This window comes from Hypomesus nipponensis, chromosome 2 (genome assembly GCF_054491055.1).
Source record: "Hypomesus nipponensis isolate SF chromosome 2, ASM5449105v1, whole genome shotgun sequence".
Lineage (NCBI taxonomy): Eukaryota > Metazoa > Chordata > Actinopteri > Osmeriformes > Osmeridae > Hypomesus > Hypomesus nipponensis.
The window spans coordinates 13,367,870-13,395,637 of NC_140362.1; the positions used below are offsets into that span (position 1 = coordinate 13,367,870).

The window sequence follows — 27,768 nt, forward strand, 5'->3', positions numbered from 1 at the left end:
CTTTGTAAGACAAAAGTGGTCCTTCTAACAGTGTATTTCCTGTAAGTCCATTGTTTTGCACGCAGGTCGTTTTACCTCATCATTTTTGGTTCATGATCATTCATCCCGACAATGCCACTCATGGACACGACTGTTCCTGAGATGACGACTGAGATGTAAATGCTCTACTCCGTCCGACCACTAGGTGTGGCACTTAATCTTTTATTTATTCCAGGAAATAATTTGTGTAACAGTGTTGGTTGTAAACTACACATTTGTTCGTGTCAAGTAGTTACACAGTCCAGAGTCGATGAACGGAGCAGAAGTCAACATGCATATCATATGAGGTTTATTTCAGGCGGACCTGTTTGTGTAATGTCAAGACGTTTCCAGACAGAACACAGACGATCAAACTCCACACATTTAGACAGAGAAGGGAAAAACATTAGGGCCCAGTTTCCCAGACATGGATTAAGCCTGGTCCTAGACTAAAACGGTTCATTACATTTGTATCTTACTTTAGGACTAAGCTTCCCATGTCTGGCAAACTGGGCCTAAATAATACAAATTGCAACGCCCATTCAAAATCCATCTTCGAGATCGAGATCCATCTTCCATCTTGATATGACCGAATTTCACTTGCCAAACATACTTCCACTGATTCTAGACAGAGCAACGTCTAACCTCAAGCAATAAAAAAATATATCACAATGCAAGTGTTCCATTTCATCACAGGAACAGCTTGCAAACCTGCTTTGGGGGAAAACCTCTAACATGACATAAAAAACACACACCCGGAAAATATGGACGTTTCCTCACCAAAACCGAGTGACCTTTCGCCCGGCATTGTTTGTTTATTTATTCAGAGAAGGGTGACGGCCAGTGTGGTTGGAGGGCTGCTACTCCGCTAGCCAATAGTCTGGAGCTGGTCTGGACTTGGGACTAAAACAACCTTGTAGGGGCCACTGTGAAGGTGAATGTGATGATGTGTCATGTGGCACAGGACCACTATACCAAACCCCCCCCCCCCCCCCCCCCCCACTCCCCACCTATGACAGCACACCTTCGCTGATGTCAGTGTGATGGTCTGGCTCGATGCCTTGGGAGCTATAGCTACTTTTAAGTGTGTGTGTAAGTGTGTGTGTGAGTAGGTGGAAAGAGTCATTAAAGTGGTTGAGTCGTTAATGGCTCGATATGTTCATGTTGTTCTCAGACGCAGAAATGACTGGTAGTTTGACCACCAAGCAGCCTACCTCCTCCACCCCCCCCCCCCCGGGTGTCTGACCACCAGACAGCCTACCTGCCATAGCCCCGCCTCCTCCTCTCCACTGGCCTGGACTTGACCACCAGTCACCCCGCCTTGCCATGGTGACCTGGCCACTCACACAGCAGGAGACCGGCAGACTAAACACTGCCCTGGCATTACAGTTCACACAGCAGGCAAATCACACCGGCCCACTCCCTGACTCAGTTAGGCCCATTACAACTTCATCAAGTATTACCAATACAGGGAAAGTCAGACCTCACAAACCTCAACCACCGTTGGGAATGTCCAGAAATAAAGAGACCATGGGTGAAAACGGTTTCCGAATGTGTTTTTTATTTTTTATTGAATCACCGATGACTTGAACCAAGTGCCAAAAAAGCAACATCTTTCTGCTTGGGGAACAAGTAAAAAAGAAAAATTGATGTAACAGGGTGTGAATGCTGCCTTAGAAACTGGAATTGAAAGACTCGTGTTCCGCGCGTTTTCAGAATCCGGTGTCTTGGGCGGCCCAGTTGGGAGTCTGTGGGAGCGAGGAAGACAGGACAGGTCAGACCTTACAACACGTACGACACATACGTAGAGGGGAAGTCGGTGAACCTCCACAGACATGTGTGAGCTCGTGAGTGAATGCGTGTGTCCCTGATGTCACAGCTGATTTGCGACCCCAATGGACAGCAAGTCAGGGAGTTGTTTGCAGTCTCTTTAGTGTAATGACAAATATTCCTTAATGGGGTGGTGAGGGTCGCTTTTAAAAAGGCCTGACTTGCAGCTTACTCAAACACAAAAACACAAAAGAAATGAGGGGGGGGGGGGGGGCACATGAAAAGATGACCTGCTCGAAACTCTGGGATGTTAACGCTCACATCGTTAACCTGTGCTTGGATCTGCCGTGTCGACCGTGTGTGTGTGTGTGTGGGGGGGGGGGGGGTCTGGACACGTCGAGAGGTTTATGAAATACTGCCTTGGTTTTTAAACGACAAAGTCCCACTCTCCTAATTCGCAAGGTCAAGCTGGTGGTAGTGCAGCCCCTACAGTCTACATCCCAACGTTGACTGGACCAGCTAGCCACAGGCAGACACCTGGGAGGTGGAGAGGGGAAGGGGGGGGGGGGTGCACACCAGCTCTGAGAGGGAAATGAACCTCGGCTGGTGTGTGAGAAGCCACCTAGCTGAGTCACCTATCCGGGACTGCCCTCTAAGGGGGGAACGCCTGATGTCTGCCTTGTCATTAGGGGGAGGATGAAAGGCCGGGCCCTTGCCGGAGCAGCTCCTACTGGCCCCGATGTCGTGTAAAGAGAGCCGCTGTTGATGGCCGTTCATCAACATTCCTCGGCCCTGGTCGTTTGGAGAGGGCTTTGAACTCTGGGATGGGGGGGGGACTCACGTCAGGTTCACAGGGATGGGATGACAGGCTAGGGGAACGGTAGGCTTGGTTGGGGAGGAGGAGGGTGGGGGTAAGGGAACAGTAGGCTTGGTTGGGGAGGAGGAGGGTGGGGGTAAGGGAACAGTAGGCTTGGTTAGGGATGAGGAAAGTGGAGAGTAGAGAGGGGGGGGGGGAAGTAGGCGGAGGTGAGGATGTGTGGGGGAGCCTACAGGTGGAGGAGGTGAGGGGGGGGGTGTTTGGTCTCAGGGGGGAGGTGGGTGGGGGGGGTGACTTAGCTCACCTCGTTGCGGTTACTGTGGCTGATCTTCTTCTCGATGTTCATGGCCAGCATCTGGCTCCTGAAGGACAGGTTCTTGGTCTTCTCAATCACCTGCTGGTACGGCGACACTGCGTTGTTGCCCATCACCACGTGACCCTGGCAACCAGAGCAGAGAGGGCACAGCCAATCACACCCCCGTCCCACAGACGGGTCATCGAATCACACATGGTCCCACGCCGTCCAATCACCAGGGGCCGATCACACAAACAATCCCCCCTCCCTCCCCCCCCCTAGCTGGACCAACCAGGGCTAGTCCTGGGGAAGGTAGTGGTGGTGGTGGAGGGGGGGGGGGTAATTCTAGGTCCCATCCCAGCCGAGTAAGGGATGGTTAGCTGATTACAGAGCAGCCATGCCTGGGATTGGAACAACCGATATGAAGTGGTACAACACAGAAGCTCAGGGGAGGTGAGGTATGGCGCTGACATCATACAGCCTACCCTCCAATTATACACCCCCCCCCCCCCACACACACCTCCATCTCAGCATGTGCAACTGTTCCACAGTGGAATAATAGACAAACACCAACACGCACGCACGCATCCACCCACACCCACCCACCCCAACCTGCAGAGGCTGGTTTGTTAGAAAGTTCTGCTCCTCATCAAATCAATCAATCCCCTCCCAAACCCCTTTCACAGATTGACTGATGGATTGATTGGAGGAAGAAGAGGGGAGGGAGGAGGCAGACAGGGAGGCAGCCGTACCAGCTTGGAGTCTATCTTGGCATCCAGCCGGGCGTTGCGGATGAGGTTGACGATCCATCGCTCTGCCTCCTCTGGCGTCATGTTCAGCTTGTCTGCCAGCATGCTGGGGAGAGCGGAGAGAGAGAGAGAGAAAGAGAGAGAGGGGGGGGGGAGAGATATGAGGGGGAGAGAAGGAGATTAAACATTACAGCAACAGAACTCTACAATGTGCCCGTTCTGAAACAAACGGGGGCAAAGCTTTGGAAACGTGGCATCTCCAAAGAGTGTTTGGGGTTGTGTCCAAGATCTTCAGCATGCTGGACAAATGGCCCTCGCAGACTTCTCCAGGGTCCATCGAGATATAGAGTCCATAACTAGGGGTTGACAATGCCCATATAACCAAGTAAGAGGAGGGACACTCTGTTCTGGACTATTCCGTTCTCTCAGCTCTGTGGCCACTTCGGCCTTTGATGTCCTCCCTCCTTCTCTCTCTCTCTCCCCCGCCCTCTCCCCATCTCACTCTCCACCTGGTCCCCAGTCTGCCGGGACACACCAGGACTGCTACTGTCCCCAAATGAAAGCCAGCTTGCGGAACAAGGGAGGGGTTCTTTGATAGAGCAGAGCATGGATGTGTCACTAGCGAGGCAGAGTGAGTGGGGTGTGTGAGGGTGCGAGGAGGGGGTACTCTTTGATCCAAAGCCTTTCCCTGTGCAGCTGGCTTCCCCTTGCTGCTTTTAACCTAACTAGAGCCCCTTGATACCACCCCTCCCCAGACCTTCCCCTGATTCATCCAGACCCAGATACTCCCACCCAAAACCCCTGCCCCTCTTCATTCTCCCTTTGCTGCACACAGCCCCCCCCCCCAATTCCAACTCATTTGAGAGCTCTATAAATACTCCAACCTCCTCTTTCGCCACACTCACCACCACAATTACTACAGCTCTTCATCCCACAGACCGGTCGCCACACTAGTGCAAACACACACCTTTCAACTTATTTTATTATACTCGCTAAAATAGGCACTAATTTGTGAGCGCGGTGCGGGCTTTCCTGCCTGAAAGGGGTTATGAGGCATGTAGAAAAACAATTCACCCCGCTAATGATTACTTCCTGGTTCATTAATCAGGCCGCCTGGGGCCTTCTGATGGAGCCACAGGACTGAGGAGGCCAAGCAGTGTCAGAACGAGACCCCCAAGCTCCAACACAAAAACCCCTCTCGAGGCCTAGGACCGAGCCTCAGCCCTTGGCATGAATCCAGTCCCAGCACTTGACCCCAGACCCTAGGCTAATCCTCAGACCCCCCCCCCCCCAACTCTTCCCACTGCATCAGACCCACACCTAGGGCTAGGCCATAGGCCCGGAACCTAACCCAGGGCCCCAAACCACTCACAACGAGGGTCCAGCCCCAGACAGGGCCCCAGCCCCAGCCCCCCCCCCTCCCCCAGCAGGGCTGACTCACCCGTCACTTCACTTCCATGACTTCTTTAAGACCTCCTTCCTCATAAATGTGACCATTTGGAGGTAACCTCATAAGGACCGATGTTTGGTTTACCCTCCGGCCCTTAACTCCCCCCCCTCCCACCACCCCAGTGTTCCGACAGAACAAACACATTCTCTCCTCTCTCTGACCCATTGGTCGTGGCTGAGTGTGAGTATGTGTGTGTACAAACGTGCGTGAGAGTGGTAACTGTAGCAGAGCCAGGTCCAAGGGGAGGGCTGGAATGACATCAGCGTCTGGAAGGGGCATTAGGACAGAAAGCCCAACAACAAGTCATAAACACGGTGACCTCAGCAAGAACCAGCAGAACGAGAGCTTGGCTTCCCAGTGACGAGGCAGGGCCTATCAGCACTCTGCACACCAGAGGTGATGGAAGAGAGAGGACAGGAAAGAGAGAGAGAGCGAGAGAGAACAGGATTACCTATTGATGAACACCATGACACTGTGCCTTCAAGAGGCTGAATAGAAATGGCCCTCAACCAGTTTCTTCCTCATGTGTTTGGAACTTCCGGACATGACTAGGAATCTGTGACGCTATCCAGTCCTACAACCCAGTTGTAGCGGACCACCAGAGAGAGAGAGAGCGTAACCAACCTGGCCACAAAGCTATTCGCTAGAGGGGCACGTCAATCACACGGGTCGCTGCCAACCCCCCTCCCAGCTCCGGCAGACAGCTGACGTACTTATCCGAGGCGGCGGCGGGAAACGCCGGTGTCAGAGGGGGCGACTCCCCGGGCTCATTAGCAGGGCCCCGACAAGCTGAGGTGTCAGCTGTCAGATGACGCGAGGCTGGGTCGTGATGGCCAACATGCGTCTGCCCTCAAGAGCGACACCATGGATGCTCTTGGGACCAGAGCGTACCCTGGCTAGGGCCAGGTCCAAGGCGAGTCATGCTGGCGACTAACCGGTCATTCTTCCATTTCAAATCACACAATCCCATGTGTCCGACAAAGTTGGGTACCGAGCAACAGCTTCTGAAATCCCTGCATTGTGAAGGGATCCGTTTCGGTTGCGTGTTCCACGAAGGTATTGCCCGAGCGTTCGCCTACACAGCCACACATCCCAGAAGCCCGGCCAACGATACCGATGAGGATGCAAATGGAAACAGACAGTTCTCTAGCCGCCCCCCCCCCCCCCCCCAAAGATCGAATGATTGGTGCAGATGGCCTCGGTGGGTTTGCTGGGTGGTTAAGCACATGTTAGCCACTCCCAGGGCTAGGTACGTGACACTGTCTGCTCAAGGGGCAAGTCAAACCCGGGGCCTGACCTCTGAGCGTGCAACAACGGGCATTCGACAGGGACGAGCACCGCACGGCCACGCCCCGCTCGGGAGGTAAAAGGGCAGATCTAATTGAACGCCAAGAGACACCTGGCAATGCTTTCCTGGGAACCGCCGGAAGATTTGTCTATCATTCACAAGCTGGTTCTATCTTGTTGTCCGTCCCTGAGTCAAGTCTTTACTTTAATCCCTACTTTGATCTCAACAGAAAACAGGAGGGGGGGGACGGGGACTGTGGCCAAGAGAGGGCAAGACCCCAATCCAGTTCTTCTGCACACCCTAAACTATTGACTTTTATACAGCCATGCCCCAGTCCCTTTGGGGAACCAGGATCACATTCCCTTTGACCTCTTCCAGTCCCTGGCTTCTCGGCCTTCTATTTCCGGTTGGAGGACTCCTCTGGGTCACTCCATCCGACCCACAACCGGTTGGAGATCGAGAGGGGGGGGTCGGGCTTCAGTGGGGGTGTGTGTGCGAGGGGGAGGGTTAAAGGAGAACTGGATTAGAGGTGTGTGTGTGCGCGTGGGACATCCTTAGAAGTGCCCCCTTCTCCACATGGACTCTAACCGATGCTTTGTTAAACACTACCATATGATAGCATTAGGAGATTCCAAACCATTTGGAGCAAGCCTGCTCTTGAGCTTGGGCTAGAATAGATTTTTCGAGAAAACCGAAATGACCGTGTGGTCTTTCTAATGGTTCAATTGTGAAGTGGAAAGATCTCCAATTCCAAATTCAAATACACACAACTGTATTCCCCCCCAACAGGCTACGTCTTCGGACTGTTGCTAGATCTCCCAGTGAGCGCTAGACCTATCAGGTCCTGGTGGGTCAGGTCCTGGTGGGTCAGTCAGACCATCAGTGTCATCTTTAGCTCTCAGTGGAGGCTTAAAGGCCGTCATGTCACCTTCACGTACCTAATATGTCAAATGACAGCAGCCATGCCTGAGGCCAATGGTCAAGCAAGTTACTGCCAGCAAGCAATCACTGTCAGGAGTCGCAATGTTAAACTTTGTGAATAAAACAATAACACTTCATTCAAACCAAGGAAACTCAGTCTAGACAAAATATATGGATGCAATTAGGAATACTAGACCCAGACTGAGTTTCATTTCTGCTGCCTAGGCTTTACATAAGGCCTTTCTGCATAAACTCAATTACTCCGACTTCTGGTCCAATTCTGTCCCCTGGCCGTTGGCTATGGAGGACCTAAATAAATCGGCAAACTCTTTCCTAGCCAAAAGCTGTGTAAAAAAAAAAAAAAAAAATGTAAAAAGCTAACCAAAGAATAAATAATCCTAATTAAAAACAGGCATCAGATCCATTTTACTCCATGCTTGAATGCAAAAGCTGCTGGGTATCGGGACTAATGACACGGAATTCGGGCATTCGTCAAAAATAGACGCGTTCTGTCCTTTGTCGTCACGACGCTTTAAATAAACAGGGGAACCCCTGACGCTGCTGCCTGTGTGGAGCTCCTCAACCTCAACTAACAAAGCCCTTCCTACAGGGGGGGGGGGGGGGGGGGGAGGGAGGAAAGCAGAACAATCACAATCTGACTTCCTATTTCAGTGTTCCCACTAACCTTTGTGGTCTTTAACAAGAAAATGGATCCAATTGCAGCAGGACTGCCAAGAGAGAGCCAGGACTGCTAATCAATTCCAGACAATCTGCTAGAGGAGATTTCAACAGAGCCTGTTGCATGGTTCCAACCTTGACTGCAGCCCCCCACAGCTCCATAAAGAAACCCTGAAGTCAGTCGCTTTCTTTTGCCCAAGTCATTCATTCCTCTCCATGGGTTCAACATCAGCCTATGTTAACATATTTTGAATATCTCATTCAGAGTTTTACCATGCTCAACCTGTCAAGAGTTGTTTTGTGTAGTTAAGTCTACATCACTACCAGCTTCCCCTTCTCCCCCAAGCCCTGCCTCCCCTTCTACACCAAGCCCAGCTTCCCCTTCTCCCCCAAGCCCAACCTCCCCTTCTCCCCCAAGCCCTGCCTCCCCTTCTACACCAAGCCCAGCTTCCCCTTCTCCCCCAAGCCCAACCTCCCCTTCTCCCCCAAGCCCAACCTCCCCTTCTCCCCCAAGCCCAGCTTCCCCTTCTCCCCCAAGCCCTGCCTCCCCTTCTACACCAAGCCCAGCTTCCCCTTCTCCCCCAAGCCCAACCTCCCCTTCTCCCCCAACCCCAGCTTCCCCTCTCTCCCAACCCCAGCTTCCCCTCTCTCCCAACCCCAGCCGCCCATCTCCCCCAACCCCAGCCGCCCCTCTCCCCCAAACCCAGCCGCCTCTCTCCCCCAAACCCAGCCGCCCTCTCCCCCAACCTCAGCCTCCCTCTCCCCCAAACCCAGCCTCCCCCAAACCCAGCCTCCCCCAAACCCAGCCTCCCCCAAACCCAGCCTCCCCCAAACCCAGCCTCCCCCAAACCCAGCCTCCCCCAAACCCAGCCTCCCCCAACCCCCAAACCCAGCCTCCACCCAAGCCCGGCCTCCCCTCTCCCCGCCAACCTGACCCCAAGCCCAACTTCCCCTCTCCCCCAACCCTGGCCTCCCCCATCAGAGATGCAGTCATGTGCAGAGAGGTTGGATTGTCCTGGATACTGATACATGTGTTATTTTCTCAAATGGATGCAAAAGATGCAGCCAAATCCAATAATCCATCTTAATTGCACACAATTACTATAATCTTTTTTTTTTTTCTCCCTTAATGCTCACGATAATTAGCATCGACTATTTCTGGGTTTTGGTGGATGTCCAAGGTCCATTGGTGGATGTAACAAGGATCTTTAAGGAGGAGAGAGCTGGGGTCAAGGGGGGAGACTGCAGAACTCTCTGACCTCCAACCAGTCTGAACCGGTGGAGAGGGGGGGGGGGGGGCTGTAGAGGGGCCTGAGAGCCCACCTAAACCCTGACCTCTCCCTGGGAGAACCTGGTAGGGTCTTTAAACTTTAGTGAACAGGACAACCAATGGGAGACATGGAAACAGTTATTGGTCCAAGTACCCAATCCCAAAGAAGTTACAGCGGGGTGTGGGTGTTTGTCTGAAGATGGGTCATAAACACTTATCTTTGTGGTGGTGAGGGGGCATTCCAGCAAGTTCAGTACATATCCTCTCTTTTTACAGCTGCACAGAACAAAATAAGCTCATTGGCTAATTACCCTTTTTTAATCATTTGCTATACATTCACCTGTCAGCCAGTTTATGCTTGGTCATGTATTGGCTGCTCCATAGGAGGGAGGCTATGGCTCCCTGTCGGCGGGATGGCTGTTTCTACGCTGTTGATCCAGAAACAATGATTGGATGGCTCACCTTATGCTGATACACTGGTGGATTCTGCAGAAAGTCTCAAAGATGAAGAGGCGGGCATTCTCAATGAAGTCCTCCAGGCAAGCAACCAGGAAGAAGTCATTCACCAGCACCTGGGGAGAAGAACACACGTTAGCAACACTAATATTACACCAACTGTGTCAGTTGTTTGAGTTTCTATAAAACATTGCCGGAAGGTTCTGGTAAGGTAAAACAAGTTAAGCAAGGATTGAGTTGAGAGCCTTTTGTAAGCTCATTACAGCAATCAAGATGGGCCTTTCTGAACGAGTGGCCCTAGAGAGCCGTAAAAAAAAAAAATGGCAGTAACAGGTTTCGATCTCTCCTCTTATTTGGCTTCCAAACCCTGTTCAAATTGTGGGAAAACTCCATTCACTGAAACTCAAGTCAAATTAAAACGGCGCTAAAAATCTTTTTTTTTATTTTTATACCGGGCTGAGAAGGGGAGTGGAAAGGGGGAGGGAGGGGGTCCTGGCCACATTTAAATTGTCGGGCGGTTGACTTTGGCTGAGGCCTGAAAGGAGAACTACCCCCATCTGTGAGGCAGTAATCCGGGGGCCACTCGGAGTGCTCCAAATCGACCACAAATCTTTGAATTCTACCGCCTCCACATGAAACGGTGAGCGGGTAGGGAGGCAGCCAGCCACCGGAGCGACCACGGAGGCCGTGACTTATCACCCATCATCTGGTCCAGCGGTGCAGAGCAGAGCAGGAGAACCGGCCTCGCACACCCGCGGCTCACCGGGGTCTCCAGCCTCCGCAGCACCTTTCCACGTGACATCAGCCTCGCCGACCAAGCTTGCCAAAAGCTCATGTCACTACCTACAGGCACGGCCGTATACATACACACACACACATCCAGAAGCTTCTGGGCCCATTTAGCACATCCCCCCGCCACCTTGAGACGTTAGTGATTAGACGATTCGACTACTGTAGCTGCTAGTTCACGACCCCGGCCGAGCCCCCGAAGGCCTGAGTGAAACGCTCCGGAACATTCCACAGCGGTTACAGCGCCGGAGACCGTCTTTTGAGTACCTCGTTCACATCACAGGGCTCCGTCTTCAAAAAGTCCTCCAAGCATTAACCCCGCTCTTTGTTTGCCTAAGCTTAGGGAGCGGCAATCTGCCGTCTCGTTCCGCTTGAAGAGATCCCAACTACATGGCGCTATCAGGACAGACCACATTTGAGCTATGACAACGCTTATCTAAGCCTGATAAACTCTGAACAGCTAAGTGCTCTAATTGCTGTCATCTGGGATACGGTCCCGAGATCCTCAAACACATACTGAAAGGGGGGATTCGAGAAGTTGCCAATCTCAGAGGCTCAACTGAAGGAATATGCAGGTTGTGTTTTTTTTTTTCTTTCCATCCCTCGAAAATGTTAAAGCCCCAGACATCTGACAGCCATTTCACATGGGGGGGGGGGGGGGAGAGAACACACACCCACAGGGGTGAAAACCCTAACAGGACCATTTCAACATGCCTGGGACCCTCTCACCTTTCAGCCCAGCTGGCAGCAACCATTGAAGCTAGCCTGGCAGAAGACGAGCAAACCCGCGGTCAACATGGATATCTGACTATTGCAAAAATCTGTGAATTGGCCTGTGTCGCAGCCACTCACTGTGATGTAGCCTTTCGACGTCCCACCTCTGACTCCCAATTGTTACATTACACACCAGGAACTCACTGGCGGCTATCCATTTACCTCTCAACCATTCCCTCTTTATTCTCGAAAACACACCCCGAGCTTTGATGGATGTGCTTCTTCAAGGCGTACGTCTCCTAAAAAGGCCTCTCCTGTCTTTTATTGCTTTGAAACGAGACCATTCGGTGAAACCGTTTGCAGCCCATCACAAGTTAATGCGGAGAAGCTGCAGCTTAACCTCTGGCGCACCACCCACCTCGCCGGCCTTGCGTTTGAACCCAGGGGTTTGTGTGGAACCTACTGAGCATGCCCTGAAGATGACTGACGGCTCTCCATTCCCGGGACAGAACTGAAAGCACCTGGGGGCGGCTGGGATGACACCCGGCCTCGGCGGACGCTGCGTAAACACAGCCCCGGGTAGGGCAGGTCAAAAATCCACGCTGCGGGTTCCTCAAAAGTGCGTGCAAGTGTTTAACAAGATCGGTGATGGCGGGGCGCGTGTCGTGTCTTCGCTTGAACAGGAGACAGAACTAATATTGTTGGCGGTACGTCGTCATAATGCAATGCCTCCCCCTGCGGCAATTACACAGGAAAAATCTCATTTACCCATTCCGTGCTTTGAATAGTTTTCCGTTGAAGTCGAGCTTTTTGGCTGAACGTGACCCTTGAAGTAAAAACAAATCTACACAAATGAGTTTAGTTCCTCGTTCGTTAGAGCCTGACTAGAGGAGCTGCAGGCTCTTTATATTAGCTTAAAAATAGATTAGAATGAAATGGAACCTTCAGTCAACCGCTTACATGATTTATAAACATTTACTTCTGTGAGAGCGCCATTTGATCAGGCCAGATGGTTTTCATTCTTGGGGCGTTTATCGTCCAGGAGCAGAGATGAAAAAGGGGCTAAATGGCACTGGAGTACAGCCTTTTATTCCTCCGCAGGTCCAAATTATCAAATCATTTGGGAAATCTCCATTACACTCTCATATGCAAAGACTTGACTGAGGGATCATGTTTCAGAAACCATACACAGAACCCAGCACCAATTACAACACCTGCTCAGAGTATGCGTCTGATTGCTGGCCACTGATTGGGCCTCTAGAACCTGTTTGGGCTGTGAGTAAATTAGTCATCTCTTGGGTATAGCCAATCAGAGCACCACATGATTGGCCATGAATGAGTGATGGCTTTAATTATCTCACAATTATGATGGATATCTACGGAGCTCTAACAGGCGCTGCTTTGTAAAGAAGTTCACATGGACAATCTCCATGTCCATGAGATGTGAAACAGGAATGATGGAACCGATATTAAACAATGTAGGAATGCCCTGGGGAAGAGCTTCACAGATACACAAACAGCTGGAACTTCAAGTCCCCAATTAGGAGCTACATTGGGGGGAGGTAGGTTCTGACACAAGTTGGCTTTGAACTCGGCCTCTTTCAACAGACAAGATACAGCTGGGAGACCAGTGGTGACCTGTGTATTTTGACTATCCTACTCCAGTCCAAGCTCAGAACCTGCATTTAGTCTGGACATTGTGGTAAACAGGCCATTACAAACCCAGAATGGAAATAAACGTTCCTTATGGCCTCCGATGACACAGCGACCTGACTTGAAACGTGTGTCTGCACGCCTCCGCGTGGACCTTTTCCCTATAAAAGCTTTTTACTGTTGACCGCCAGGCTGATGAACAATTACAGGCAGTCATAAAAGCTGACCAGAGCCCTGAGTCACAGGGTTTCCCAGAGAATGTACCCCGCGGAACACAGGCCACTACTGTCGGGCAACACTCAATCCCGTTATTGTCTTGTGGTGCCGTCGGTGTTCAGAATGGACACCATCGCATCAACATCTCCTGCTGCGAGCCCCGTCTGTCGCAGACAACGATTCAAAGGGCGTGGGTCGCTTTCAGTCGCATGGTGTTTTCCCACTGGGGTTTACACGGGGAAAGTGTGAGCGCGAGCCAATCCGATGGTCTGCTTATCGAGACATCTTCACGGCGGGGCCCCAGTCAAACCTGGGTTTCGATTATTTATTGAAGATGGAACTCTTCTGAAAGGAGAAGGCACTTCTCGAACGAGGGGAAAAAGCTCATCGAGATGTGACTTACCGACTCGCACTCCCGCAGTTTCTTCTGAGCGCTGTCAAAGTCAAAGTTCACGTACAGGCACTCCACAAACTCTGTGATGGGGTCTTTGTAGGTGTAGGACTCCTAAAACCAAAGAACGAACCATTACAACATCACTGTGTGTGTGTGGCTGTGTGTGTGTGTGTGTGTGTGAAGTCTGACAGTTTCTTGGAGCAATACAGTGATGGACAGAGGGGCCATGTATTTCAGTGCGTCAGTGAGGCTGTCACCCCATAATAAACCACCATGCAGTTAAAGCAGCCTCAAACAGGGTCCAACGAATTCTATCCTATTACATGAAACAATAGAAACGTCAAATTTGGAGGACCGCAGCCGCATAAAGCCAGACGGTGCACGGCCTTGAATAAAAACACCAGTTCAGAACTTCCCCCTTTGGTTCTTCCAAAGCCATGTTTGGGAGCCTCTCAGACCAGGTTTACAGGGCCAAGGAGCATGGTGGGAGCAAGGAGCACATGTTTTAGTGATTACCCACAGCCCACTGAGACGGCACTTATTTAGATTTCGGAGCCATTGATCTCGGAAGAAGCTACTGTCATTGGCCGGGAGGTGGGTGGATGGGGGTGAGAGACATCGGTACACTACAATCATGGCGTCCACAGCCATTATTCAAAACCTAATGGGTTCAAGACTTCTTCAGCCAGGGCCAGAGCACCCCCCCCCCCCCGCTTCTAGGCTGGGGAGATTTTTGCCTTTACCTGCTGAATGACCTTCACCAGGTCCTTGAGGACCTGCCTGCGCTTGCGGACGTCCTTGTTGGTGATGACGGCAGTGGTCAGGTACCTCAGGATGTGGGGGCACATCGTCTGGATGGCGTTCAGGTACCTGGGGGAGGATGGAAAGGAGGGGGGGGGGGGGGGGTGTTCAAAGGTGAGTCTCTAATACAAAGCTGCTGTGAAGGCCTCATAGCCTTCAGTTCTCCTCGGTGCGCGGTCAACGCACGCCGCCCTCGAGCCCCCCCTGCATTTAACATGACAATCTTCCCAGCCGTGCAGACCTGCCCCTGTGGGCCCGACACTGTGGGCCCAGGCTCCGAGGGCTGCCTTTCAACAGGGGGCCTGTGTGAGAGGAGGACAAGGGGTGGGGGGGTAGAGAGAGAGACAGAGAGAGAGACAGAGAGAGAGAGAAAAGGAAACCCAGGCTAGCAGATACAGATCAGTGACCTGCCCAGTAGCTGAAACCCTATAGCTCAGGGCCTTGTTGTTGAAGCACAGGTCAACTGACTCACGGCTCTGGGTTTGGGGGAGGGGGGTGCCTCCATACAGACTGATTCTAACCCCAGACAAACGTCCACACTCTGGAGGCTGCCAGAGTGAAAGGGTGAGGACCCGCGCCTTGAGAACAGCGCCGACACACGCACGCCACGCCGACGCATGTCTCGTCAGAGTGAGGGTCCGGCCAGGGTTAATGGTATGGCTACGGTCTAGATCCGTATCCAAACAGCCATCCTTGCCTGCCTGCCTGCCTGCACACACACTCCCTCCATCCTCGGCTAAATTAAATTTCAGGAGGAGGAAGTAGAGTTCCCTCCTGCGTTGGCCTCCCATGGATCAGGACACAGAAACACATGTTTTTGTGTGTGAGCAAGAGAGAGCGTTAGAGAGCAGGAGAGAGCGTTAGAGAGAAAGAGAGAGAAAGAGAGAGAAAGAGAGAGCGTTAGAGAGAAAGAGAGAGAAAGAGAGAGAAAGAGAGAGAGAGAGAGAGAGAGAGAGAGAGAGAGAAAGAGAGAGAAAGAGAGAGAAAGAGAGAGAAAGAGAGAGAGAGAGAGTGCGTTGTACTAGGGTTTAAGTAGCTGGAACAATTAAAGGGACAAGGGGGCCTGTGGCACTTGTGATGTTGGGTCTAAAAACGGCAGCGGTGAGCAGAGAGCGGCCGCCAGCCCGGAGTGACGGAGCCCTCTCTACCCCCCCCCCCCCCCCACCCTCCAGCCCCCCCACCCCCCTCCTACGCCTTTGTAGTTGTGTGACTCGGTGGCGGACCACAACACTCGGGCACTGTGTTCCTGATTAACTTACACCTCCTTCCCTTCCCGGCGGGGCTCCCGTGGCCCCCGCCAGGCCAGCGTGACTCATGCTGCCGTCTCTGGGGGTCGCTCAGGGAGAGCACTCGGTCGCCGGGCCCCGATCAGGTTACGTCATCGTCTCAGGGTTTGGGGGGGCGGGTGGAGGGGCAACAACACTGCGGTGCGGGGGGGGAATGCAGCCGAGGCACGCGGCCAAGGAAAGACTCAGAGCCCCCTTCTATCCTCCGTCGCAGCAAATAACCCAGAAGAGGGTGAAGGTCCGGTAGTGGGAGGAACAAACAAACAACAAAATACTAAGAGGGACAAAATGAGACAGAAAAAGGGGCAGGAGAGAAGGACACGGAATAGAACAACGGTTCTATTTCACAAGCCAATCAGGGACGGGGATGATTTAGCAAAGGCTTGAGTGGACCCCAGCTAGGAGCCAGAGTGCCGAGATAACGTTACTACCACAGTATTATCTTCCCTGGCAGCACCTGCACCTCAGCATGGAGCTGAAACCTCTTCCCAGACGCCCTTGGACTAACAAAAAAGGTTCTGGTCAGCTTCTGCTGACGGTGGAGGTGGGGGAGGTCAGGTAGGGCTGAGGAGGTGGGGGAGGTCAGGTAGGGCTGAGGAGGTGGGGGAGGTCAGGTAGGGCTGAGGAGGTGGGAGAGGGGTTGAGCTGCCAAGCCTCATAGTGGAAGCATGTTGTTTCTAGACTGTGAAACAGCAAAGCAACCGAAACTACCTCAAGTTTGTCCACAAAGACGTCTGGTGTGAGCTTTTCACAAGTAATTATTGGCTAGCCTTAATTTCCATCGTCAAGCTTAAGCTTTTTTTTTTTTTTTTTTTTTCAAACGGAGTGAAACTCAAGAGAAGCAGACATCCCTGTGTGCTGTGTTGTGGTAACTAGTTGCCCTCTGTGGGGCACGATCATCTGTTCAATTACACTAAAAACTGAAGGGGGGGGGGTGGGGGGGTGGGGGCGGTGGGGAGTTTTGAAAAAGTTGGTGTGAGTTTAACACAATGTATCAAGTTTCCGATCTGGGATACACATGGCTCAAATCTCCGCTTCAGGAGTAAACAGACCACACAAAAACAGACTAAAACCACTTAAAAAATACCAGGAAGGGTTTGAAGCAGCAGTGAGCCCCCCCCCCCCCCCTCTCTTCTCCAAAACACTATTAAGAGAAAACGGTTCTCTTTTCAAATTCAAGTCTGACTTATAAAACGCATCGAAGTTCTCTCCAGATCTCTCAGGACCAGGACCAGGCTGCCAGTTGAACCACGGGAAGCCCATTAGGGCCTCCTGTCCTGGGGCCAACCCCCGAGCCCTGGGGTTCAGCTGGGGTGTGGGCACCCCCACACCCCCCCCCCCCCCCCTTACAGCCCTCTGGGTCTAATCCACCCTCAGGCCTAGTGGACGATCACGGCTACTGCAGCTCTGGGACTGGAGGCATCGCACAGTTCATACGGACATCTGGACCACATACACTTTGGTGTTACACCTCGGCTCAAGCTGGGAGATTGATGACCTTGTTAGGTCCGGGGGGGGGGGGGGTTCCTTCCAGAGCAGAACGGGCTGTGTGCGAGGGCCGGGGCGCTGGGAGGAGCAGCCCCTGGAGCTGGCCAGGATGGGTCAGGGTGTTTGGGAAAGGACGACTCACTGGGGCTGGTAGAGGAAGAGGTCGATGATGTTGTCCCTCCCTTTGGGGTGGTTGAAGAACACGAAGAGAGACCAGTGGATCAGCCAGGTCCGCTGCTGCAGGGACTGGAGAGGAGAGCTTACAGACTGCAGAGAGAGAGCCAGGGGGAGAAAGAGAGCAATAACCATAAGAAATCGTTCTAGATTGAGAACCACGTGTTCAGACCAATTTCGACAAGTTCAGAGAGGCGACACGAAAATCGATTTACGTTCTCTTCCAAGTAAAGAATTCCCCACCCTGTTCCCAAACGTCCACCCAATTAAGAATTCTAAATACATCCACATAACTGCTCAATTTAAACCTTGTCTATGAAAATGAGAGAGAGCAAGAGAGAGAGAAAGAGGGGGCTCTTAACCACAGCAGTGCTTAGCTGCAACATGAAGCAGCCAATATGAGAGTCTATGTAAGGGAATCCAAGTGCTGTATCAAATTCTGAGAGCTGGGGCATTTACGTTGTTATCGATAGTCTCTCTCAGGCGGGTGAGGTCTTCCATGGCAGCCTCCCAGTTCTGCATCAGGATTTCGGAGGCCAGCTTCCCCCACAGGGAGCTCAGCGCGTTCCTGTCCGTGGCGGGCACCTGGGGAGAGACAACAAGGTAACACTGGTTAGACCTGGAGCAGGTAGCAAGGTGACACTGGTTAGACCTGGAGCAGGTAGCAAGGTGACACTGGTTAGACCTGGAGCAGGTAGCAAGGTGACACTGGTTAGACCTGGAGCAGGTAGCAAGGTGACACTGGTTAGACCTGGAGCTGGTAACAAGGTGACACTGGTTAGACCTGGAGCAGGTAGCCAGGTAACAATGGTTAGACCTGGGGCAGGTAGCCAGGTAACAATGGTTAGACCTGGAGCAGGTAGCCAGGTAACACTGGTTAGACCTGGAGCAGGTGGCAAGCTGACACTAGTTAGACCTGGAGCAGGTAGCCAGGTAACACTGGTTAGACCTGGAGCAGGTAGCCAGGCAACACTGGTTAGACCTGGAGCAGGTAGCCAGGCAACACTGGTTAGACCTGGAGCAGGTAGCCAGACAACACTGGTTAGACCTGGAGCAGGTAGCCAGACAACACTGGTTAGACCTGGAGCAGGTAGCCAGACAACACTGGTTAGACCTGGAGCAGGTAGCCAGGTAACACTGGTTAGACCTGGAGCAGGTGGCAAGCTGACACTAGTTAAGACCTGGAGCAGGTAGCCAGGTAACACTGGTTAGACCTGGAGCAGGTAGCCAGGTAACACTGGTTAGACCTGGAGCAGGTAGCAAGGGGACACTGGTTAGACCTGGAGCAGGTAGCAAGGGGACACTGGTACACTTAAAGGAGAAGAATTTCACCGACAACAGAATAACAGGCCTCTGAATGGCCTGGAAGACCAAATTCTGATAAAGGACTCTGCAGACATCTGCCTTCTTGGACAGAAAGAGAGGGGGGGGCAGGGGTGGGGGAGTGCTAGTTTGGCTTCAGTGGCACGTCTGTGCACAGTGCAGTGCCTTCTCTTATTTATACTGGATAAATGGATTACGTTATGTCATCTTGAGGGAATGGGGCCTGACAGAATGAGAGAAATGGATCATGAAAGACTGTTTAGCTTTTTATAAAACCTAATTTGCAGCACTTGGAGATACAGCAACCGCCGCATTGCAGATGACTGGCCTCCGCGATCCTTACAGATTACCACGGTAACTAGAGGCATATTTGAAGCATGTGTGCGCTCTCCGTACAAACGTGCAAGTGCTAAAACGTTTGGTTAGACCGTGTTTACTTTATGCTGCAAGTCTTGAAAAATGTGCAGGGTGGTAAATGGTCTGGAGAAGACACAATACTAAATATAGGCCTGGAGTATCTCCGCTTCAGTCACTTTCCGGTACTCCATCTATGTCTGGGTTTAAGAGGGGCCTCCATCACTTCACTTAACCCTGCCTGGGTGGACTGCCAGCCCATTTGCTCCCACTCCTTTCCCAACCTACCAACCAGACTGGACAGGGTTGAAGACGTCCATAGGTTAAGCTGGGACATTGCCAAAGCCAAACTACAATCGGATCTAATCTCATTTTGTTGGTTGCATCTGATCACAGTTGCACGTGTGCGAGATCGGATAGGATCTCACTCACGTCTCTTCCACGTCTGCCGCAGTCATGCGATCTAAGCAGAATTAACAAGCTGCACTGCCACTGAGGAAGAATAACAAATAGTGTTGAGGGAGGGAGGGAGGGAGGGAGGGAGGGAGGGAGGGAGGGAGGGAGGGAGGGAGGGAGGGAGGGAGGGAGGGAGGGAGGGAGGGAGGGAGGGAGGGAGGGAGGGAGGGAGGGAGGGAGGGAGGGAGGGAGGGAGGGAGGGAGGGAGGGAGGGAGGGAGGGAGGGAGGGAGGGAGGGAGGGAGCTCGTGTCTCAGAGGGGAGTGCCCCTTCCCGGTACCTATTGACTCCATCCTGACCCGTGGACTAGCCCTTATCAAATGCCAAATCCTCTTGACTCTGCCTGACCCCTGGGACTAGCCTTTAAGGAAGCCTGGGTACAGAATGAGGGGGGCTTCAAATCAAGGGCTCTCCTGCTTCTGCTGGTTCAGGGGAACATGTCAGTGGGCTTTGATCATCTCGGCTGGAGATGGGGGGGGGGGGCGCAGACAGAAACAGAGCCATCAAAGTGACAGCTGGGAGAGGGCTTTTCTAACAAGCTGAAATGATGAATCAGGAGCTAGCTAGCTAGCAAGGCGTTCTCCTCAGCATCTGGAGGTGTTCAACATGTACTTGAAGCCGGAGGAGTCATTTCTTCGTATAAACAAACCGCGATGTTTGGAGGCTTGATTGGAATGAAAAATGAAGAATCAGGAATCTGGAAATATCCCCCAGGAAACATTTCTGATTGGACATCAAGCTTTTTTGGTCACTCTACGGACCTGGTGTATCCAGGGTATGGTTTGTGTGGTCCAACGCCTGATTTTCCACCTGTAGCCGGCTTCTGTTAGGCCTTGCTTCATTAACAAAATAGCAAGTCTTCGGGATTAGTGTTCCACTATGTTTTCGGCCGGTTGAAACGCGAGGATAATAAAATTGTGATGATCTCCTTTCAATTGGTGAGGGAGAAAAACATCCTGGGGAATTAGGTCCTTTTCTTCAGACAACAGTTATCGTAAGCCAGCTGTGTTGAAATACGAGCTGATACTAACGAAAGACATCTTGACGGGGATATCCATCCTCAAATAGGTCACGGGCTACTGGTTCTGATTACCACAAGAAGAGGGACGAAAAACAAACAAAAATGAGGAGGTAATGAAAGGCAGGCAGGGACGTCTCTGCAGTTCAGGGATTACCATCCTGTGGCTCGAGAGGCGGGGCTGCCACTGACGCTCCTGGGAAACGTGGTCCTGCAACAACCCGCGATGACAGCAGGCGCAGTGACATGAGTCAAGCAGGAAGTCAGGCAGGGTGTGTGCTGCGTGGCCACAGGAAGCCAGACGCTGGCCGCACACCCCCTCAACCCTCGGACAGGCAGCAGCATGGGGCTGTGACACTCGAGATTACCGGCTGGAGGGGAGATCAGGGTACGGTTTCTATCATGCTCTCTGATGGAGACGAGATGATCATTCAATGTAGGGGATTTCTCTCTGAGCCAAAAATACATTCTGGTACACAGGTGACAGCGGTGGGGGGGGATTCTTTAGCAAAAATATTTTTTTGAAAACATAAAAAAAAAATATAAAAAAAAAAAAGATTATATTGATTAGGAATACAAAAGCAGCCATCTTAATCCATCCATCACTTGACTTCTTTGACCAAAGAACAACCAGGACTCCACCAAAATGACTTTTAAAGTACAGAAGTCATAAGAATGATCAGCGTGGCAGTGTAGGGAGGAGGGGCCAACCTCTCTGCCAATAGAAAAGGTCAGTGTTTCATCTTTAGAAGTGTTTTGTTTTGTTTGTTTTCCACCCCTCCTCCTCCTCCTCCTCCTCTTGGAAGTCCCAGCCTGCCATGTTTGGCCGGCCTCCAGGTCATTATGGCAGCTCTCGACACACTGCCTGGCTTTCACTGCTGGCCACGCTGGAATAGGCTCAATACCTGGCTTTTTCCAGAAGTTACCTTAAGTTTCCATTGGTTCGCGAAGTAGGGGCACATTTTCGCTGACTGACCAGCAACAATAAATTGACTGTGCTTGGGAGCCGTCGGGACACTCAATCTTTATTCCCAACATCCAATCCCTGCATTAACTGATGATATGAATAAGTTGCTCTTTTCGCGCTAGGCCACACTGTAACAGGACCCCAGGACTGGATTTTGCAAGGCTGGCTTCCTTCATTTAACTGACTGGCTTTCCCACGTTAAACGACTTATGGTGCCTCACCTCTCCCATAAGGGGGAATGAGGGGAGGGGGGGTGGAAAGATGGGAGGTCCACTGCACACCAAGAGAGTGGAGAACAGGAGAGGCATAAAGACTCGCCCCCCGATGAAATCCATTTCTCCTTTTCTCAGAAAGCATTAGCATTGTCAGGCTAAGCAACAAGATCCGGTTACAGAGTCCGTTCTGGCCCTGAGTCTCAAATAAGGGGGCTAACGATTGGAGGGGTAAAAATCAACGCTGGAACCAAAGTCAACATACCACTGTCAGGGCAATTTTGGTTTATTTAGGCAAAGTTGCAAACCCGTAAACAACCATTTTAAAGGGGGTTGCACATCTGTTGCATGCTTTTGTAGTTACTTTGGGGTTTGGGAGTGGGGTGGAGGAAATTGTGTTTGAGAGTCCTTATCATCTTGTCGGGGGATGTCTAGTGTGACAGCATAAAGGAGACAACCAATCACAGAGTGAGCAACTGCTTTAGGTTAGGAGTTTTGTTTACAGTTTCAGAGCTGCTGCCAAGAACTTCAGGACATGTCAAGGACCATCACGGGGCTCTTCCTACAGTCACTAACATTGTCATGGAAACAATGAACACCACAGGCCAATTAAGAGGAGGAACGCAAGTTTTATGTTCCTTATTCTAATCAACGTGAAAACTGATGCTTATATTCTTGGTCTTTCAAATTCGGCTTTTGACTTTTACCACAAAGACAAACAAAAACAAAAAATGACATTTTCCCAAAGCCCTGGTGGCGTCCTACTTAGCGGCTAAGAGACGGACATTCCTCCAGACGAGTGTTAGGTCTACAACCATTACAATCTCTATTTCCCCTCTATAGCGCTTTCTGGTCTAGAGAGAGCCAGTGCTGCTCCTACAGTCCTGCCTTCTGTCCGCTCTCACTGTAGTTCATCTTTCACTCATTTCTGAGGGCAGCGGGAGTGAAGCCACAAACACCAGGGCCCCAGCAATGAGTCCTTTGTTTACAGAGGAAATAAGAAGTACGCATGTGTAACGCAGATCCTGCCAGTACTCTCAGTGAACTGTAATTATCTTCCCCCGCAAAACCTTCTTTGGTATTATCTGATTTCCAAACTATGTCACTGATGAAAATCATTTAATCCCCATGCACCTCTCTCTCCCTCCTCATCTCCAAACGAAGCCCGAGTGGGACGTGCTGGTACAACGGGTACAGGGAGGAGATGGAAAAAGAGAGAGAAAGAGCACCTAATTAAGTGAACCTGTTCGGCATCCACTTAGCGATGACCAGTTCTGCTTGTATCCTCCCCTCAACCCGCCGTGATGGATTACATAACTCATAGGCACTCGGGGGGGGCTCAAGGATCTACACAAGGAGCTATCTGGCTGCAGCCTTCAAATCAATAAGCTCTCCGGAGAAACTCGGCCGGAGGACTCAAGACAGATTACAAAGTCTGCCGCTGAACGCTTGGCCCCGGAAGAAAAAGAAAGCTAGCCGAGTCCTTGGACAACAGTCTCTCCTAACACTGGGGGACGTGCGGGGAATTTCACGGGGAATAACGTCAGCTTCTCACAGGCAATTACTGATCAGGGCTTTTTTCCCCCCTCTTCCAGCTCCTCTCAAGTCTACTTGGCTTTGAGTAAATTGAAGTAATCTGTCAAAAACAATATGGCTGTGTGCAATTTCATTTTTCACTACGAAACGGCGCCAAAGAGATTTTAAAGAATGGGGTAATGCCAGGAATGCCAAGTTCCATAATAGATTATAGCACTTATATTCTGTTATTCAGACTGTCTGGAACTTGACACATCACATGGTTAACAACGATCGAAGACAAAATAGATCAATTTCTGTGTAAAATGTAGATAAGCGTCTTGTTTTCTCTGTTTAAACACACAGTACAGAAGCCTGTGTCCAACGTGTGAATGGGTCCTTTCCAACTTTACATCACAATATCCAATCTCTAGCGTTATGAAAGCCGCTTCATTGAAGAGGCAATTCATTGATGTGGAAAGTACCAACCAAGAAGCCAAACTTGAGAGTCGCAGCCTGTAATTGATGGGCATGCACTGATGCTTTGGAGGAAGGGGGCCATTCATCTTGATCCCATCGTTTCTCATTAGTGAGTGATGTTCCTACTTACCAAGACGCGGAAAAAGTACAGGTACTCAGCGGCTCCAGAGTAGTTTCCACACTCATACTGAAACTTGGCGTATCGGTACAGGGTGTCCAGGTACTCTTGGCGGAACTGGAGGATAAAACAAAAACACTTCTCAATGACCCTGACAGGACACGAAACGACATTCAGGATTCTCTTTAATTACGATCTCACACATATTCACACGCACACACCCACATCAGTTCTGGATTTGTGGTAGGGGTCAGGGCTGAAGCTAGGGCTAGGCGTGGCTTCGGAGGTGCACTGAGGACAGGGTGCGGGGTCAGCAGGGTGGTGGGGTGGGAAGCGACCAGCGGAGGGCCGAGCATCACACCAAATATAGAATCTCCGGCATTCTTGCGGCCAGACCCACGGGTCCCAAGCTGTTCCGTTTATTCTTGAAAATCCACCGCAGAATGCAAAAGTCCGCAGAATTTTTGCAAGCCATAAAAACCCCGAAAACGAGTTAAGGTTTTTGGGAAGTCATTTCACGTCTCTCTGCTTGAGCCGCCGCTCCCTCTGCACCACCCCCAAACAACCACGGGTTCACTGAGGAGTCATGGGAAATGCTGCGGAGAAGTGAGATGTCAGCAGAGAGGGCCAACTTACGCTGTGTTTCTCCGCCAGATAGTCAAAGAGCATTCGTCCATCCCTAAAAAAAAATAAAAAAAGACAGTGGTACCGTTAGTTTTAATTTAATTGGAGTCAACAGTTGGCTGGTGTTAGGCTGAAGTATTTGGAAACTCATTCAGGTGTGTTTTTTTCCATTTGTAGTAGGGGAGCAATGGGTACAAAGAATCCCATTTCATATTTAAACAGGGTTGACCGGCTGTTTATGTATGTGTGTCTGCCTAAGCTAGCCACGTCCAACAGACATTTGATTTTTTTTTATGTGTAACTGCAGACCTTAAGCATCTAACAAGATTTGCTTACGACTAAATTCCACAGTTCTTTGCGGTATAATAAAGGGGGATGCATCAATATCAAGCCATGTCTGACCTAACGACCCAGGCATCTACAAACATCTCAAGAGGCCAAAAGATCTTCAGTATGGTGAGGCTGCATGACCATAGCCTATGATAGTGGAGGGATAGAGCAGGGTCTTAAACGGCCATTTAACATTTGAACAGGACGGCACCTCTAGTCTGTCCAAAGGGCTGAGGTGGAATACCAGAACCAGTGGGAGGTCCCTGGCTCAAGGATCCGTTTCCATTGCATCCAAACAACAGGATAATGATTATGCAGAAATTGTTTTATGGCATCGTTTCATTGCAAAGCTGGTCTATGGATTATTGAAGCCATCAACTGTGATGCAGGTCTACTGGTGAGCATCATTGTAAATCGTTCCAGAAAAGATTAGCTCTTCAGTGCCCAGAACCATTTACAGTAATTTTTTTTGCAGGGATTTGCTAAAAAAGTTGTTTGTTCATTTTATGTCCAGGATGATCCTGAGTGAAGGTCTACAGGCCAACCGTGTCAAACTCACAGCCCCATTTTGTAGATGATAAAATGGACTACTAATTATGGCTGCTGACTGCCCTTTGGTTTGAAAACACAAGATTGCAGTGATCTGTGACAAGTCCCCTACAGTTTTATAAATCCTATAGAGTAAAAAGAAATCCCTCTATAGGAAGATCCCTCCTCTTTCGCTGAAAGAGAGATTATCCACAAACTGACAAGGATGCTCTCGGCACAAGTCAGCAAATCAAGGTTCATGGCTGGAATTGCATGGCTTTAAATATCACGTTCCAACTGCATTTTAAGCTGTTTACTTTCGTAAAGCCATCTCGAAACAGACCTTGGCAAGTGGTTGAAATATAATTTTTGTGAGCCGTGGAAAGAATACTTTAATTGAAGCAAAACATTCTAATCACAGAGCTTCACAAAAAATAAATGCTTGAGTAAAGGAATCTGCAGACAGTAGGATCAGGGTCTGTATTCTTGTTCAAAAGCAAACTAACAAAGTGAGGTATGATATTTTGCCAACTGTTTGATTACAAATCCCCCCTAATGAAGCCTCACAGGATATAGCAAGCGAGACCACTAAATAATACCGTGCTGGGATTTCAAAAGACACATTACGGGTTCTACACAAACACAGGCCAAAATCCAATGATTAAGAACATTATTGTATGTCGAGTGTGTGTGTGTGTGTGCGTGCGTGTGTGTGTGTGCGTGCGTGCATGCGTGTGCAGCGTACCTAGTGGACTGCATCTGCCTGGTGGTCTCTGGATCCTCGAACATCTTGACGATGGGCTCGGTCTCAGACTGCAGCTGCTTCAGCTGGGCCACGACGGTTGTCCTCTTCTCTCTGAGGGCTGCAGGGCACAGGTGGTCAGGAGGACATCCTGTGCAGCTAAACCTCACGAGTATGGCGTTTTCAAATCACTAAATGTATCCTGGCGTTAACTGAAGTCAACTGCTGATTGGCACAAGTTACCTGTGCTCATTTGCATAGCATAACACCCCCCTGCGCTTTCGATTAAGCCGAGGAGCACCAGAATTTACATATCCACACACACATTAGGACACCTGCACTGATGGTCCCTGATCACCTTCCCATCTATTTTACATGTCATTTGAAAGTTTTGCTTTGGATAACATTTACTAAGTGAATTTAATAAATACAATTGTCATAGCTATCATTGTGTGTGACACTATGCACACAAACTACTTACAGTGGGGGATTTCCTTGTCTGGGAACAGGTTCTTGTACACATCCATGGCGAAGTCCACCATGTTGGTTTCGCTGAGTAGATCCAGTTTGCCATGGAGAAGCTCCTTTTCATTATAGATCTGTGTGCAGAGAAGGTTGAAAAACGTTACGCTTTAGAATATGACTTTTAGGCAAGAGGACATCTTCATGGTGTGTAAGCTGCCTTGGGTTAAAACAGGGTGTCGGACTGCAACCTCATCCACTTGCTCCAATAAATATTGTACGGTTGCTGCTCGTCAGCTCAATTAGTAGAGTTAAACCCTTAATAAAGCAGCGTCTAGCTGTCACGAGTGGAATAATGAAGGCAACACCACTGAAGGCAATTGCGTATTTAGATAGCATTTCCAGACCGAGACCAATACTAGGCTAGTTACTGTAGCGTTAACAGTGCCTTCCTAAAAGTGCTAACGTTAGCAAACAGCTAACCATATAATGATCAATTCAGTCTTTTACGATTAAGTGATGTACTTAGTCTTGGAAATGTCGTCGTTGCAACTTAAGTCATCAGCGCCAGTAAACTCGCTTGGCAAAACAAATATCAAACCGAACGTTTGAGCAGTTGAGAAGATGGTTAGCTCAGTGCGAGGCCTTGTTTGCTAGCTAGCGGTACTACTAGCAAGCTAGCCCCATCCGGCGCTCTTCTGATATTACCAACTAGCGATCATTGAGGCGACAGAGCTAAGTAGCTGTACATTACCATGTGAAAGTGAGCTTACATGAGATAGGATAGTCCATTGAAAGACGTATGGGATTTCGTGCTTAAATACATGTGTAGTACATATGAATAATTTATCTTTGCTACCTAAATAAGCAATTTAAGATTGCTAGAAGAGAAAGGTACAACAACCATGTTGGAAAAAAATTGATGGAACAACTGATATAAGCTACCTAGTAGCTAGCTGCACTGGCGGGTTCACCCGATGGTTTTAACCAGTGTGTTCAAGGCTATTTTAGATTCTAGATGGCAAATGCCAATCGTTTAACAAGTTATTGGTCAGCTAATGATGTCACATAACACGTAGAATATAAGTGTGTAGCCTACAACATCAAGCCGGGTTCTAGCTTGCTGTGTGGCGTTAACTGGCTAAGCTGTGTGTGTCATCATGGATGGCTCACACACGTGGCCCCATACCTTTTTCCCAACGTTCTCTATACTTTCTCGACGGTATTTTAGAACACACAGCGAAAGAAGAAAACAAAAAGCACATACCTCCTTTACAGACAAGAATTCCAATAAAGGAAAAACGAGATGTCTGTCCAAAAAGTGGGCAATTTTGGTGGTCAGATCGTATTCCGCCATCTTGCCTGACTAAAAGGAAGTAGAAACGACATCCGATTTAGTGAAGAACCAATCAG

General features: G+C 50.3%; 1 protein-coding gene across 1 annotated transcript; it reads right to left on the reverse strand.

Moving 5' to 3' along the window:
- Positions 1-1,562: 1,562 nt before the first annotated feature.
- Positions 1,563-27,768, reverse strand: eif3ea (eukaryotic translation initiation factor 3, subunit E, a). The gene is made up of 13 exons (XM_084707082.1): positions 27,623-27,768; positions 26,375-26,492; positions 25,897-26,014; positions 24,306-24,348; positions 23,682-23,786; positions 17,687-17,812; positions 17,196-17,320; positions 14,222-14,348; positions 13,488-13,589; positions 9,719-9,828; positions 3,653-3,755; positions 2,910-3,044; positions 1,563-1,766 (listed from the first exon to the last, which is right to left on the reverse strand). The coding sequence occupies exons 1-13, from the start codon at positions 27,710-27,712 to the stop codon at positions 1,731-1,733; spliced, it is 1,338 nt and encodes a 445-aa protein (XP_084563208.1). The 5' UTR covers positions 27,713-27,768; the 3' UTR covers positions 1,563-1,730.

Bases quoted from the DNA above. Each gene is read 5' to 3' on its own strand.
- eif3ea (XM_084707082.1), bottom strand. From the start codon at position 27,712: ATGGCGGAATACGATCTGACCACCAAAATTGCCCACTTTTTGGACAGA. The intron at 26,493-27,622 runs GTATGTGCTTTT...CTCTGCACACAG, and splicing joins AATTCTTGTCTGTAAAGGAG to ATCTATAATGAAAAGGAGCT. The intron at 24,349-25,896 runs GTACGCTGCACA...ATTTTTTTTTAG, and splicing joins AGGCAGATGCAGTCCACTAG to GGATGGACGAATGCTCTTTG.